General features: G+C 37.5%; 2 protein-coding genes across 2 annotated transcripts; one reads left to right on the top strand and one right to left on the bottom strand.

The window, feature by feature from the left end:
* The first annotated feature begins 6,729 nt into the window (after nt 1-6,729).
* On the top strand, nt 6,730-8,575 carry LOC141591000 (uncharacterized). The gene has a single exon (XM_074411482.1). It carries the CDS (start codon nt 7,032-7,034, stop codon nt 8,274-8,276), a length of 1,245 nt encoding a protein of 414 aa, XP_074267583.1. The 5' UTR covers nt 6,730-7,031; the 3' UTR covers nt 8,277-8,575.
* Nucleotides 8,576-9,956: 1,381 nt separating this feature from the next.
* On the bottom strand, nt 9,957-14,241 carry LOC141592016 (adenosine kinase 2-like). The gene is made up of 12 exons (XM_074412556.1): nt 13,962-14,241; nt 13,802-13,855; nt 13,103-13,149; nt 12,964-12,995; nt 12,748-12,849; nt 12,594-12,661; nt 11,687-11,763; nt 11,508-11,605; nt 11,352-11,422; nt 11,196-11,262; nt 10,434-10,617; nt 9,957-10,339 (listed from the first exon to the last, which is right to left on the bottom strand). The coding sequence occupies exons 1-12, from the start codon at nt 14,042-14,044 to the stop codon at nt 10,197-10,199; spliced, it is 1,026 nt and encodes a 341-aa protein (XP_074268657.1). The 5' UTR covers nt 14,045-14,241; the 3' UTR covers nt 9,957-10,196.
* Nucleotides 14,242-15,135: the final 894 nt, after the last annotated feature.

Genomic DNA, 15,135 nt, shown 5'->3' with positions numbered 1-15,135 from the left:
ACGTGTGTGCGTCGGGAGCAACATTGGCTCTGATACCAACTGTGACACCCCGCGATAAGGCGGAAAATATAACTAATGAATTAAAGCGGAATTTGTGAGATTTTTAAAAACTTTTAAATTACTAGTTAAAGACTAATACGCGGGTGCCAAAACTAAAAGAAACAAATACCAAAATAGACAAATATAGGTTATTGCATCCCAAGTCTAGAAAGCGGGGAAAAGATATCCCACGAATAAACCTATAAGGGGTTTCTAAACTAGAAACTAAGGTCCAAGGGTTTAGTTCTCGCTAGCCCACACGTCTTACCCACGTAAGCATCTTCACCACCTGTCATTCATGTAAACATGAACGCCACAGTCAGTGGGGAGTAACTCAAGGTTCTCCCAGCCACAATATGTCGAAATGCAAGTAACAAACACTTAATTAAACGTATAAATCATGCATCATGTGTGATCAATAAAGAACAAGGAGATATGATGAATAATCATGATGAGATAGAACAAGATAGATAATATCAGCATAATAAAGATTCGACTAATCATGTGAGACAACTAAGTAATATGAAAGACAAGAATACGGTCATTCATGCAAAAGCACGCATTTCAAGAAATTACAACATAGAAATGAGATTAGAATCCGAATCATGTGAGACAGTTAAGTAAGGGATCAACCAATGCAAAAATACAAGAGTAGAAAACGGTTTCCATTATTTGGGAAAACCATTTAGCAACCATTGCACGGGACGTGGCTACTAATGTCACATTCATACTTATGGCTTGCATCTCACCATAAGAACGGATTGGAACACCAATCCCGACGATCATATCGCAACTAGAGGGCTTATAGCTCACCCCTAGTATCCGATAGGACCAAGACAAACAACACAAGGCATAACTCTTGCCTTGAGAGACAAATCCCAATATCTATAACCAAGCAAGACCTTTACTACTCATATATCAATATATAATTCCCCTGGTAGGACGACAATGGTACTCCCAAGACTCAGTCCTAGTCTAAATCGCCGACTCTCGGGCGTCATAGATTCCCGATTCGACATGCGGCGGAACAGTCCGCATCCAAGACTCGAAGACAGATCGGAAATCGAGAACCCACAATCGGCGGACATCAAAGAGGCGGAAAATATGAGCTAAACCCACAATCGGCAGGACAGTCCGAAAGAGGCGTAAAGATAATTCAAGCAATACGGTATAGTATAAAGGCATTATCATAAGAATACGACTCCACCAAGCGATACGAATCAACTTGGAAATAGACTAATAATGTAATGAGCCGATGATAATTCAAGTAAGACATCCAAGTCCAGTTATACTCGTAAACATCGATTAATGACTCATTTCTCAATACTTGTCATTTGATTAAGGACATAAATAAATAATAATGGACCATTTATAATAATATTTTTCATACTTGTAAAATATAATGTAAACATTTCATTTCATAATATGCGTGCTGGTTAAATAAAATAAATAAAATATAACAAGTGGTAATGGATAATTTACGTCATGTGAAATTACGGAATAAAATGGAACCGACACAAGGGGCCATTTCTCAACCATTCCCATGATAGTGGGTTGGCCCAACCCAAGATGGCACACAAGTCCAACCAAAGGAAAACATACAAGTCCAACAAATAAGAGTGTGTCAAGCCCAACAAATAAGATGTGTCAAGTCCAACAAATAAGGTGTGTCAAGCTCAACAAATAATATGTAGTGAATCCATCAAATGCAATTTAGTGAGCCCAACATTGAAACCATATGAAATCCAACAAGTGAAACATAACAAGCCCGACAAAGAAAACTTAATGAGCCCAACAATTAAAGCCGAATGAGCCCAATTTTGGGTTCTCATAAACCCGTCCCGAGCACCCGTTTTGGGACCAAAAATTAAGACGGAAAAATAAAATAATTAAATAACGGGATTCCACGATTATAAATTATGAGAGAAAATATATGTAAAGAAACGATATCTAACTAATTGCGTTATATAAAACACGAGACGAAAATTCAAATATTTCAAATAACCAAATTGCGTCAAACAAGCTATGTCCACGACTCAAAAGGGAGCCTTTTGGACAGCCCCTTACCCGACCTGAACAACCTGCCGAGACCAAGCAAGAAGTCACTCACAACCGTCATTCCCACCCGTCCCAAAACAGTCCCAAAACAGTCCTATAGCCTTCCTTTCCACTACCCAAAACAGAGCTCAAATAGCCCATTACACGGCTCCAACACAGAGTCCAACCAGTCCAAAAACTCATCCCTACGCACCATTGCAAAAGAGGATTGGTGAAGGAATTAGCATGAAATAGGGGTTTTTAGGTTGTCGAAAATGGAGCTTATGAGCTCCGCTTGATTTTTGTTGATTCGTTGCAGCTGCTTTGTTGTTTGACAGGAAACTCGAAAAAGAAAGGAGGGTTAGTGGGGTTGGGATTGGTCCAGACACATTGTGAGGGTGAGAGAGTGGGGTTATTTTATTTAAGTACAAAAGTGAGCGATGTGTTGTCGATACGGGATAGGTCGAGAAAAGATTCGGCTCACATGTGAAAAAGTGACGGTCTTTAGCTAGACGGGATTTCGTCTTAAACCTACTATAATTTAAGACAGAAGTTTACTATTATTATTAATATTATTATTATTATTATTATTATTATTATTATTATTATTACTATCCGACTAAAATACTTGTTTTCATATAAATTAAGCCTTAAAATATTACTTTTATAAAAATCGTATTTAAAATAAATTAATTAAATTAAATAATTTAAAAATATAAAATAAAGAACTTGAACGGTTAAATAACTCACAAATGCTAAAAATGGGAAATTCGCGGGTGTTACATGAATTGTGATTGCATTCCAGGTAGGGTTTCCCTACTCAGTATTAATTACATGATTGTGGTGATTGTGCTGTAGTTAGTAATTGTTGATTGTTTCAGACGGTTGTGATTTCATATTGTTGAATGTTTCAGACGGTTGTTGAGGTTGTATTGTGATTACTGTTTATCTATCTGTGTTCTTCGGGGTGCGTCCCTGGCTGAGTGGGGTCACTTGCGGGAGTGGCTTCACGCCCTTGATTCGCCTCCTGTGGAACCGGCCACAGGAGGAATGTGCACATTAATGAACATGGGTTTATCGCTCGATGGAGATGAGCGGGGCTTAGGTGGGAAAGGCTGCGGTCCCCCACTGGCGGTGTGGAGTATCCGTTGCGATGGATACTCTGGCAAGACTACACACTTTAGTGTGTAGTCAGTTGTGTGGAGTTTGATGATAGAGACTGGGAATTTATGTGTGGTTTGATCTGTTTGGTTTTTGTTCCATATTGGTTTGTATTGTGTAATTAGTACTGACCCCGTTTAAATGTTTTAAAAACTGTGGTGATCCATTCGAGGATGGTGAGCAGTTGTTGAGCAGGTTTGGTATGACGCTTTTGGACTAGCTGGGATGAGTTGTCACATGGATTATAGGAGTCTTCCGTTGTGTCAGACGATGTCATTAGTTTTCAGTTTTGGCTAGTAGACATTTGGTTTTGGAATTTGTATTTGATTTTTCAGTTTGGCTTGAACATGTAAACGTTAAATTATATTTACTTTTAAAGTACGTTTCATTATTGTCTTATGATATTCATTGCCTCGGGTAACCGAGATGGTGATGTTCCTATACCTGAGTGGTCCTGGTAAGGCACTTGGAGTATGGGGGTGTCACAACCCCGGAAATAGGTGACAGTTACAACTTACACAGGCACACAAACGTCAGTTTCAATAAATAAAGTGTGACACGACTCAAAGTGTGTGAGTATGCAACAAGACTATAATATGAATGAGACGTTGTCACCACTCCGGTACCGGGACACGCCCAGACGTACCCACAACCATCACGGTACCGGGACACGCCCAGACATACCGACAACCACAAATAGATTCCAGAACACGCCCAGACGTACCGGGTCCGGGACCCAACCGGATCCCCTGTCAGACGTTGTGTCTCAATTACACGAGTCCCTCCAAACTCAAGTCATTAATGTGCACATCCCTCTTGAAGTGGGAAGCTCCAAGAGGCGACTCAAACGTGAGACGGTCTCCCAACCGCCTCACGTCTCCTCAATAACAAGTAACCAACACAAACCACCATATCCTCCAATATACATGACAACATAATAAATATAAGATACCACACAATATGTCAATTACTGACTCATCAAATCATCATAACCAATATCATGTTATAATGCAATGACCACTAAAATACGACTAACATGACCATTCAAACATATATTAAAACTGAGTAGGATTTACCTACCTTTTAGCATACTCCGTAAGCAATCCAGCTAATAATAATCTTTCGCAAAAACCGTCACCTAAATATAATAATTAAATATATTTAATTACTAACTAATCTAATTAAATTAAATAGGAATTCAATTAATTAAATAAAAACTCGTCTTAAGCTATTTAAAAACCCGACTCATACCCATACTCACTCCTAGCCCCGATAACCACCACGCCCCGCTGCCACTATGGACCACCACCACCGGCCGAGGTGGGCCACAGCCGCAACAACACGGCACCACCGCACACACATATACACACACATACCCGACACACCCTTCAAACTCCACCAAATCACCACCACCATTCGTACCACCGCGGCCACCACCATCACCATCGTGGCCTCCACCTACCGTCACCAGCCACCGCCACGGCAACTGCAATAGCAGCAGCCGGCAACAACAACAACAACAACAACAACAACAACAACAACACAACAAGCACACACTAACCCATGTTGCCCCCCTTTTTAACCCCTTTAACGCCACCTACCGCCAACCTGACAGCCACCCACGACCACCACGACCACCACTCCACTCCCCTCACTACCCACGACACAACTATCCCTTAGCCAGCCCGATCAGTCACGAGACAAGGGTTAAAAACACGTCTTAAAACCGAGTCACACAAACCAAATAAAGCTTTAGATCTACTCGGTCAAAACCGTTTTAAGGTGGTCAACAGTGGCAAATGGGTGGTCAAAGACGGTCAGAGGTGAGTCGAGGTCAAAGCGGGTCAATGGTATAAATTAAATAATATATAAACTAGTTTAAGACGGTTTTACTTTACGATCTCGAGACAGAGGGGTAAAATCTCCATCTTTCTTTTCTCTCTTTCTCTCTAAGTTTTTGTGTGGATGAAATGAGATGAAATGAGATTGTTTTTGGATAAGGGTGATGGGTGGATAAGAGTGGAGTATATAAGGTGAGGTGGAGTATATGTATACGTATACGCGTATCGTATTATTATCGTTACAACTTATTATTATTATTATTATTATTATTATTATTATTATTATTATTATTATTATTATTATTCCGTCTCATGCATAACTCGTATAAACAATATAAAATATATTTACCCATTTACCGTTGACTAGCCTTTGACCAAGGTAATAAAATATGGGGTATTACAATAATATGGTTATAAAAGTTAGTTTATTTTATTAGTTTATTGGGTTTAGACCTGGGAAAATGACCCAACCCGAATAACCCGACCCAAACCGGGCATGACAGCCGAACTCAAGACATGAACTAGACCCGAACCCAAATTAACCCGACCCAGTGTAACCAGACCCGAATGCTTATTGTTACAAACTGATTATTAACCATAAATAACTTGATAATAGCTGACCCCAAAATGACTCGAACACGGAATGACCCAACCCGAGCGATCCAACCCGAAGTTTACATACTTGAAATGACTCGATACGAAATTGACCCGACCCGATTGACCCGTTTGCCAGGTGTAGTTAAACGGGTTAAATGAGTTAAAATGACCTGCTAAGATATAAATGGGTTAAACCGGTCGAGTTGGTTTATAGAAAAATTAAATGGGTTGGGGTAGGGTTGAGACAAATAACCCGTTTATGTAATTGGGTCAGGTTAGGGTTAAGGTATTAAGTAGTGATGACGCGTTTAATGTTAAGACGAACACGACACGACCTAATCTGTTTGTCAGGTCTAGTTATGAGTTTAATGAAATTCGTACATTTCAAAAAAAAAGGGTACTTTTGGTCTTTTATCAAGATGAATCTTACAAATGTATAAAAATGTACAAAATTAAATGAAATAACAAACTAAAATATATACGGGAAAAGAATTGTCCTAAATAACATGTAGCCCCTTTCATTATTCCCAAATGATCTCAGAAATTATGTCCTAAATATTAAACTTAAAACTATTGATTAAAAAAAATGTATACTAAAATGAAAACTCAATCAAATAAGGGACACTGAAATATGTCAATAAATTGGTACATGTATGTATTAGAAAAAAAAAAAAATTCAAACAATTTTTTTAGAAAATGATGTCCCTCCGACCTGGGTTATTTGTTTGCCTTTACTTTTAGTACAAAGATTAAGAAAAGAAACGGAGATTATTTGAGGGTAGTGTTATTAGATGACAAGTGGATAATAATAAAAATAGGATGATCAAATAACCATTAGAGACAGCCTAATATAGAAAGATAAACAAATAAACAAAATATCCTAAAATGAAAATGATAAACAAATGACTGAGACGAGGGATTACTCCATAACCCATAAACCCTTGAATTACTGTTTACCCCTAATACAAAATAAGAATAAGTAAAAAGTAAATTTATTTCCATGCAGGGTTGTTCTTCCCATATATAGCATATATAGGGATCACTGCCTGAGTGCCTGCTTCCTCCTCCAGTCCCTCCCATTAAGAGAAGTGGAGTAGGTGGTCTATGCTCTTCGATTTCCCCTTGCATTTTCCTGACAATAAATCAACAAAACCCACATAACTTTTCATTAATACAGAAAAAGACTTCTCCTTTCTTTCCTTTTTCTTGCTGCACAATCAAAACCCACATTTGTTTTCTTGCTTAAACCCCAATTTCTGCATTTTACTTTCTTTTTTCTTTTCTGGGTTACCTCTGTTTTTCAAAAACAACCCAAAAAAATCTCATCTTTTTTTTGCTCAGAATTAAGAAACAAGCATGGAAGTGAAACCCCTATGCGAGTTTTGTGGGAAAAGATTCAAAAATGTGAGAGCATTATGTGGGCATAAAAGAAGTCATAGCTTGAATTCAACCAAAAAAGGGCATAAAAAGCATGAATTTGAAATGGGTATTCAAGATAATCACCAAACAAGTTCCGACTCCGGAGGAAATTCTAAGGAAAAGGGTGGTCACAGTAACTTCTGTCATAAATGTGACAAAGGGTTTAAGTCATTTAAGGCTTTACATGGGCACATGAGGTTTCATTCCAAGAGAAAACTGGAGGCGGCCGCGCGTTTGTTGAACAACGATTTGAAGCTTCCAAACAACCTCCCTAAAGAGAAGAGATCAGTTAGGAGGTATAAGATTAACTACTATTCTTGCTCTAATTGGAACAATTTTAGTTATGGTGTTGATGAACATGAACTAAAGGAGATTGCTTCTTCTTTGTTGATGCTTGCTAAGGGTGGCTTTTATTCTGCTGATAATCGTTCTGTTGATTCTGAATTTGTGGAACCTTCTTGTAATGATATCCATAATAATGACAACGATTTTTCGATGAAGAGGGTAAAAGTTGATGACTTTGGTACAAATTCTGATGCTCTTAAAAGTGGCTATGTTTCAGTAGAGGAAGTTGCAGGGTTTCTGGGTTTTAACTCTGATGATTGTAAAATTAGGGAAGAATATGTTGATTGTGGATCTATTGCTCTTGAGGGATGCAAATATGAGTTAACTAGTGCTCAAACGATGAATCAAAGTACTGGGGTTCCCCAAGTGGGTTCGATTTTTGGAACTTGTGATCATTCTATTGAAGAAACCATGTTTGAGTTAGGTGGTATCTCTGGTCTGAATCCTGAAAATAACTCAAAGTTGAAGCATATCTGTAAAACATGCGAAAAGGGGTTTCGATCAGGTCAGGCTCTTGGAGGTCATCGAATGCGTTGTTCTCGTTCCAAGAGATCTCTTACTACAGAAACCAAATTTCACTCTGAAATTGTGGAATTGGGGAGTGATCACAGAAAAAAGAAGGCGGCGAGGGATTTCATATGTTCGGTTTGTTGCAAAGCATTTGGATCTGGTCAAGCTTTAGGTGGGCACATGAGGGCTCATTTTCCGGGCAATTCTCAGTCCTGTGAGAAAAAGAATGATGCTTTAGATCATGATTTAAGGGCTTCTGAAGGGGAGATTGGTCTGAACCATATACATAATCCTCACAGCCTTCCAGCTCTAGCTCCAGTGTCTTAAATCGCTGACTCCTACCTACACTCGTCTGTGTGAAAAGATGAAATTTTGCTCTAGCTTGTACTGTGTAACTTTCTACATGTTTTACTTTTGTATACAGTAATCGACTGACTAGCTACTCAGTTTGAGCAATCAGCTTTGATTAGATGGTGGGTAACAGTTTTTGCCAGGATTGTTAGTTTGTTATATCACCTGTTATCTTCTACTAGATGTGAATCAAGAAGCTGAGCATTTTCGGAAAATGGTTTTCAATCCTCTTATCATGATATTTTTTTTCGATCTGTTTGAATATGCCTTCCTTCATTTTGTATCTCACCACTTCAGATTGCATAGAATGAACATAAACTTTCCGACCATGCGCAAGAATGGATATCTGCAACCTGTGTTTATATTTGACTGTAAGGAGACGAGGCAGGCAGACAGTAAAAAGGCCACTCGCTTTTCGTAATTATGACATGGTAAATCTGCAATTGCACCAGGGTTGTGAATTGTATCTGTTACTTGTTTGTTTAATTGGAAGTCATTGATAATTGGTAGAACTGATGACCTATTTTGTTGATCCCTAACACTAAAATAACTAACAGAAAAAGCAGTCCCCTAACTTCCAAGCTTAATGGCTGGTAAGTGGTAACACACGAGATCAGCCCCTAATTAGTTAGGTACGCTTTTGCCATAATAGATTTTAATTGCCTACTTGCTGATTAACCTACAGTGTACTAATTCTCTATGCTTTCATTGTGAATAACTTCAATGTCCTTCAAGATGAAACTGCCTCTTTCAATGTCATGTTGGTAAGAATTTGTGTTAAAACAATGCGTTAGTATGTCAATATCAGACATGGTCGTCGCTTTGGCATTGTTTATCAGGTTTATCCTTTGAATGTGCAGGGTTTTGCTACATCTCTTAGTATACTTGCTATTGCTAGACCTCCTGATACTTCACTTCTTCTCATAGCAAGGTCAAATTTATGTGTTTTCCGTAGTAATTCTCCACCTGAACATATAAGAATTTACAAAGCACAAATTCTTGTATACGACTTCTGATTATTGGTTTCCGGCTTATGAATTTAGCATAGTGTCGATGGATATTACTCTGCGTAAATTGCATTATTCATAAATCATTTTGGATCGTCCCTTTCTAAAGCTGAAGTAATGTTGTTATTGTCATTGTTCGACAAATTAAAGGGCATATTTGACTAACATTTGTCGGGTTTAACATAAACTCCTACAAAACAAAACTCACAAAAAGGGTGTTACATTTCGATTAGTGTTAAATCCACGAGATAATCAAAATACTTTTACAGAATTTTTTTTGTATGGCTCGTATATCATGAAAGTCGCAGGCCAATAGAAAGACCCTGGCAATATTTCGACTGGTGTTTGAATCTGGATCTAATGTATTCTCTTCCATTTGCAGTGCAGTCTTGATGGTTGCATACCTCATAACCAATTTCGTCTTGCCACAAATTCAATTTTTTAACACCAGTTCCGTATCTTACTTGAGACACCATTTTATCTGGTATAGTTCATTGTACTTCTGACTGTTCAGAGTACTTGAATTGGTCAAGTTTATACCGAACAAGGTGCTGTTACTCACTGCTGTTAGTAGCAATTAGAAATAGCGATTACAGAATTTGGCAGATAAATAAAGGAGTACAGATTAAGAAAAATTTCACGCTTCAAGAACTCAAAAACTACTTTATTCATGTAATACCATCTCTAAGATTTTTGATACAGAACATTGGATGGACCATGCATAAAAATGCTCTATAAAATCATATCCTCAAATCAAATTCTCAAAAAGCAGCAACAAGAGCACGAGCACCAACGAAACAAGCTCTAAAAATGAGGATAACCAGGTAAATATGTTATCAACTCTTGAAGTCTAAACAAAACTCTTAAGAATGCTGAGAATCGCCACTGTCTAGTTGAAATCAGGCTTCTCTGGGTAGGTGCAACCAGACCTTTGGATGATAGCAGTAGCACCATAGTTACCTGCCTTTACACAGTCCTCAATAGGTTTTCCCTGAACCAACTGAGACAAAAATCCTCCAACGAATGCATCACCTGTAAGAAAAGTTTAGCATGAAAGTACATATTAGAGATTGCGAATAAGCCTGGGCAAATAAGATGGTATCCTCAAATATTCAAGGAAGTATACCTGCTCCATTTGTGTCAACTAGCTTCTCCTTAGGCAACACTGGTACAGGGAATGTCTTCACTTTACCATCCTCAGCGACAACAACAGGATCCGCACCCTGGGTAATGACAGTAATTCTCTTGTGCGTTCCTGACACCTTTGGCCACCTTGAAATCTTGATAGCAATCTCTTCTACATCATCAGTCTGATAATGGAAAGAACGGTCGTCAAACACATTATTGACAATTCCATAACATTACTCGATGCCTCAAGGGCTCTCTCACCTATGATGAGATACGGCAAACAGGTCATTGGGTCTCGGATTTGGACTGCGATAGTTTTGGTCAGGTCATTTCAAGTACGTTGCGCACTTTGAAACAAGTCAATTGGGTCACATCTTGTTCGAGTCTTTTTGGGGTACTATGGTGTCACAAGGTAGTGTAGGTCAAGTCAAGCAGGCAGATGGGTAATTTGCTGGCAAAACAATGTCAGGCCATATCAGGCATATGATGTACTACTTCCGATCAGGTCTATTGGCTCATCTTAGCCTAGGAAGTGATTCACCTATTCTCTATTATCGAATCATTTTATATAGTATTTTTGGATGGTGAGAATTTCTATAACAAGTTTGAGCCAATTAAGAGCTGCCTTTTGCCATATTCGAGTTGTTGAGTTCAGGTCTAATTTGGGTCACTGGTCAGGTCAATCTTGCCAAGTGTATCCTTTAAAGAGAAGATTGGCAATATAAAAGTTGTTATCTTGTTCACATAAAATGATTATTACCTCCCAACCGTGGACTTTCGAAAAGGTCCTCGCTTCTGTTTCATTGCCAAAAACATAATCCATGTATCTGAAGAAAATTTTCACAGTATTAGTACAATGGCGACGGCAAACAGAGTTGAACACAAAAGAAAGGTGAATGTAGAGAAGCTGGCTTACGGCAAAAATTTCTCTTGGGGGTCCTTGAAAAACTCACAGATGAATGGAGCAGACAGATTCATCATGAATATCTGCAAAAATATAGAAAAAACACCGACGTCACAATTTTTCAAAAATGCTGGGGAGAAAATTTACCTAAAATGTTCAAAATGTCACCTTGTCATTGGCAGCAGCATGTTCAGCCACAAGTTGAATTGAATCAGGAGAAACAGTCAGGAAGAACCCAGCAATGTAATAGTACTTAGCCTTCTCAACTATCAAATACAAAGAAAAATTAGCTTCAAACTAAAACTAATTAAAAACAAGGATGGAGATATAATAATAAAGGCTATTACCCAAAGCCCAGTTTTCAGGTTTCTTTAAATGATCAACCTTGTAGCAGTTAGCAGCAGAGAGGTTAGCAATGAGTGACCTGCATACATAATCAAGATAAGGTTTGAGTTTCAATAGCAAACACTGAAAGCAGAGAATAAAGTTCGCCAACCAAGACTCTAGAGCTTCTTTATAATAAACCCAACTAAAACGACTATGCTGTGTTAGGACTTATGAGCATCATAACTCAAAACATCAATGGCACTTTTACCATCTTATACCAGTATAAGCTTATTGGCAAGATGACAATTTTTGATACACAAGCTAAGGTTAGCAAAATGAACAAAGCTTTCAAGCTCGGGAGATGCATCGTACACTTGGGTCTTACACTCTTACTTGAGATGACAGTGATGCACTAATGGGAGTATGGAAAGGAAGAGGTAGTGTTGGTGATGGACATGTGAGGGGGACTAAGGTTGCTAAAAGTTGCTCCTATCACCTCCTCCTTTCCATAGTTTAGAGTACCTAATGCACAACCAAAATCTAATGTAAACCACAAATTAGAATAAGAAACTATGCAGCAAAATTGATCTGCCAACCCTACCCAATGGTGAAAAAGAGCCAAAAACGAGTTCCGAAAGATAAATAAAAAATGTTGCTGACAGAATTTATAAATTACAAACTCCCTATGTCTTAATCATTTATTTACCTTTGATTAAAATACCGCTTACAAAAAATAAAAATGGATGGGCCAGAGGGAGGGAGTAAAACTTAACTTTGCAGTGTTTTTAAAAGAAAAATAAAACGTAAAAGGTAGACTTGCAATATCTTGGCAAGGGTAATTAGTTTCAATATCGAATCTGAAATATAAGCTGTAGTACAAATGTACAATGATAAGAATATAAATGGGATGGAGGAAGTCCGACTCACCTTTCACCACCAACAACACAAACACCACAAGTCCCCGTGGGTGCAGAGTCAGTCTCATAATAGTGAACCTGATAAAAATTGGCTTTAAATCAATAATGATGAAAACAAGGACATTTTACGAAAATAAAAAAGAAAAAGGAAAAGGCGAGCTTACGTTTACACCAGCATCTTTTGCATTTTGCTTCATCTCTTCTCCAAATTTGTCCTTGCCAATGCAACCAATGTAGCTTGTAGCTCCAGGCTTTTGGAGCATCCACTGGAAGATGGAATGAAATCAATTACTCCGTAGCATTCAAAGACTATAGAGTTGATTTGCTTTGTTTTATTAAAAGAAGTACCCCCTACTACTTTAAAAAGGATTGTGGTATACCTGAGCAACTCTAATGGAATTTTGAGTAGCACCTGAAACAAACACAGATCATCAATTGAAATAATGTTGAGGGGTTCGGCTTCAATCAAGCATATGTATTAAAACAATAAAACATTCTGAAACGTGAATCGCAGATTACCTCCAGCAATGAACTCGACTTTGAACTTGCTAGCCATCTCATCATACCTATTAGGAAATTGTTTACAAACATAAGTAAAATCAACATATATAGAGAAAGTTATACCAGTAAACATCACTACTTTGAAGGACTAACCCCTAACATCTTAGCTTTGCACTATCTCGGTTCCATTCCATTTATATCCTTTTGACTTTAATGGTCAAGATCGACCATCACACTTTCCAAAGACTCCGTATATGTAATACTACAATGACAAATTGTCACATTTGATTTTCAAAGAATTATTTTCACATTATTTTTTACAAAAAGTTGCAACTAATTGTGATCTACTTAACTCGAAAGGGGCTGTATAAACGAAATGGAGGGAGTATAATATAACACATCTGACTTGATAATATATTTTCTTTCATCGTACAATCCCACCCCAAATTTATTGTCCACATTTGCCTTTAAAATGTTTATTGTGATCATTAGTTTGTTCATATATATAAGGTATTACATTAATTGTAGAACTGAAATGTAAATCGGAGAGGATATAGAGGTGAGCAGAAGCAGCCTTGTTCGCCGTCGATTTGAGAACACATCTAAGAAATACTAACAGTTGGCCCGTCTTAAGCTTAAGACAGATATGACCGTCTTAAATGAGAATTTACCTTAAAACATGATAGATAGATTTAACAAGGCTGAGTAATGACTTACATGGGCAGATGTTTGTCCTCGGCAAGAATCGCATTGTTGAGCTTGATATCGTACCTACATAGCAATGTAAACGTTACACCAAATCAAATGAATAAAAACAATCTAACCTAGAAAACAACACTGCACTCGTATTCACAGATCAACAAACATTAATGATTACTTGTCCAAGAAATCTTGATCAACAACGGCAGAGATATCCAAAAGGGGGTTACCCATGCCCAACAATACTCCATCGTACTCCATTTTTTCTTAGAGAGAGAAAAAAAAGAAGAAAGAATGAAGATGAAGAGAGTAGATTTAGATCTAGTAAGAAGAAAGGAGTAAACAGAAATAATTGTGGGTTTTGTGGAGATTTTCTGGTCTGTGTTTATAGGCGTTGTATGCGCCAATTTTCACACTCTCACCCACTCACTTTTTCTAAAACAAATTTTTGGTGGCCCTCTACTACTCAATGCCCATTCATAATTTCCAATTTTTTCTCTCATGCCCCCACTCCTCCACCTACCCCCGTCTATTGTAAACCTCTATTCATTTGCAATTGGTCTTTCTTGTGACGGGTTACCATTTGTGGCGAATATTTTGTGAGATAAAATGGTAACAAAATGAGTTAGTGGAAAAAGGGGACCACATGAATAGTGTTGCAGAGAGAGAAAAAGTGGGTACATTGTGAGGTAAAGTGGTATCCGTCACAAGCTTGTGACGGATATGTCATGTCTTCAATGAGATTTTATGATTCATTTGAGAGAAAAAATTGTTCATTACAACATTTTTTAAAAACTACTTTTTGAAAATTATCGTGTGATATATTTTTTTTTTTTTGTAAATTACTTCCAAAATACTATTTTTATAGCCAAAACATAAACTCGGGTGGAAAATTGATGTCAATTTCAATACTTATCACTTAAGTTCATCTTTTATGACCAAATACCTTTACTTTCATCTTTTAAAGTCTCTTATGTTCTTCATATTTCACTTAACCATCATCTCTCTTAATTCTCCACTTTTTTAACATTCTCGTCTAATCAATCTCTCAATTCATCCCTTTCTTCAACATTATTTAGTGTTTTCATCATCTCTTTTATACTTTGTAGATCAATTTTTCCCAAATTGAAAATAATTAGGGTTCTTCAATTTAATTCGATTAATTAGTGAGAGTGAGAAAGATGGTGCAGAGAAAAGGAGTAAAGCTACTGAATAGTTTTGTCATTACATTTCGACTAATTACTCTTGAACATCCGAATGGTGCTTCTTTGTCGTTTCTTTCATTAATTCTTGGTATTATTAACTTAATTTCTGTATTTGATTAGTTTAATTATTATGGGTTTTTATTTCAT

Source organism: Silene latifolia, chromosome 7 (genome assembly GCF_048544455.1).
Source record: "Silene latifolia isolate original U9 population chromosome 7, ASM4854445v1, whole genome shotgun sequence".
In the NCBI taxonomy this organism is placed as follows: Eukaryota; Viridiplantae; Streptophyta; class Magnoliopsida; order Caryophyllales; family Caryophyllaceae; genus Silene; species Silene latifolia.
The sequence above is the reverse complement of the archived record's forward strand: the minus strand, read 5'-3'. Positions and strand labels throughout refer to the sequence as shown.

What these genes read in the sequence shown, in the direction of transcription:
- LOC141591000 (XM_074411482.1), top strand. Translation starts at nt 7,032, where the DNA reads ATGGAAGTGAAACCCCTATGCGAGTTTTGTGGGAAAAGATTCAAAAAT.
- LOC141592016 (XM_074412556.1), bottom strand. Translation starts at nt 14,044, where the DNA reads ATGGAGTACGATGGAGTATTGTTGGGCATGGGTAACCCCCTTTTGGAT. An exon ending in CAAAAGATGCTGGTGTAAAC is followed by an intron (nt 12,662 to 12,747) that starts GTAAGCTCGCCT and finishes AATTTTTATCAG; the next exon opens with GTTCACTATTATGAGACTGA. An exon ending in ATGCTGCTGCCAATGACAAG is followed by an intron (nt 11,423 to 11,507) that starts GTGACATTTTGA and finishes ATATTTTTGCAG; the next exon opens with ATATTCATGATGAATCTGTC.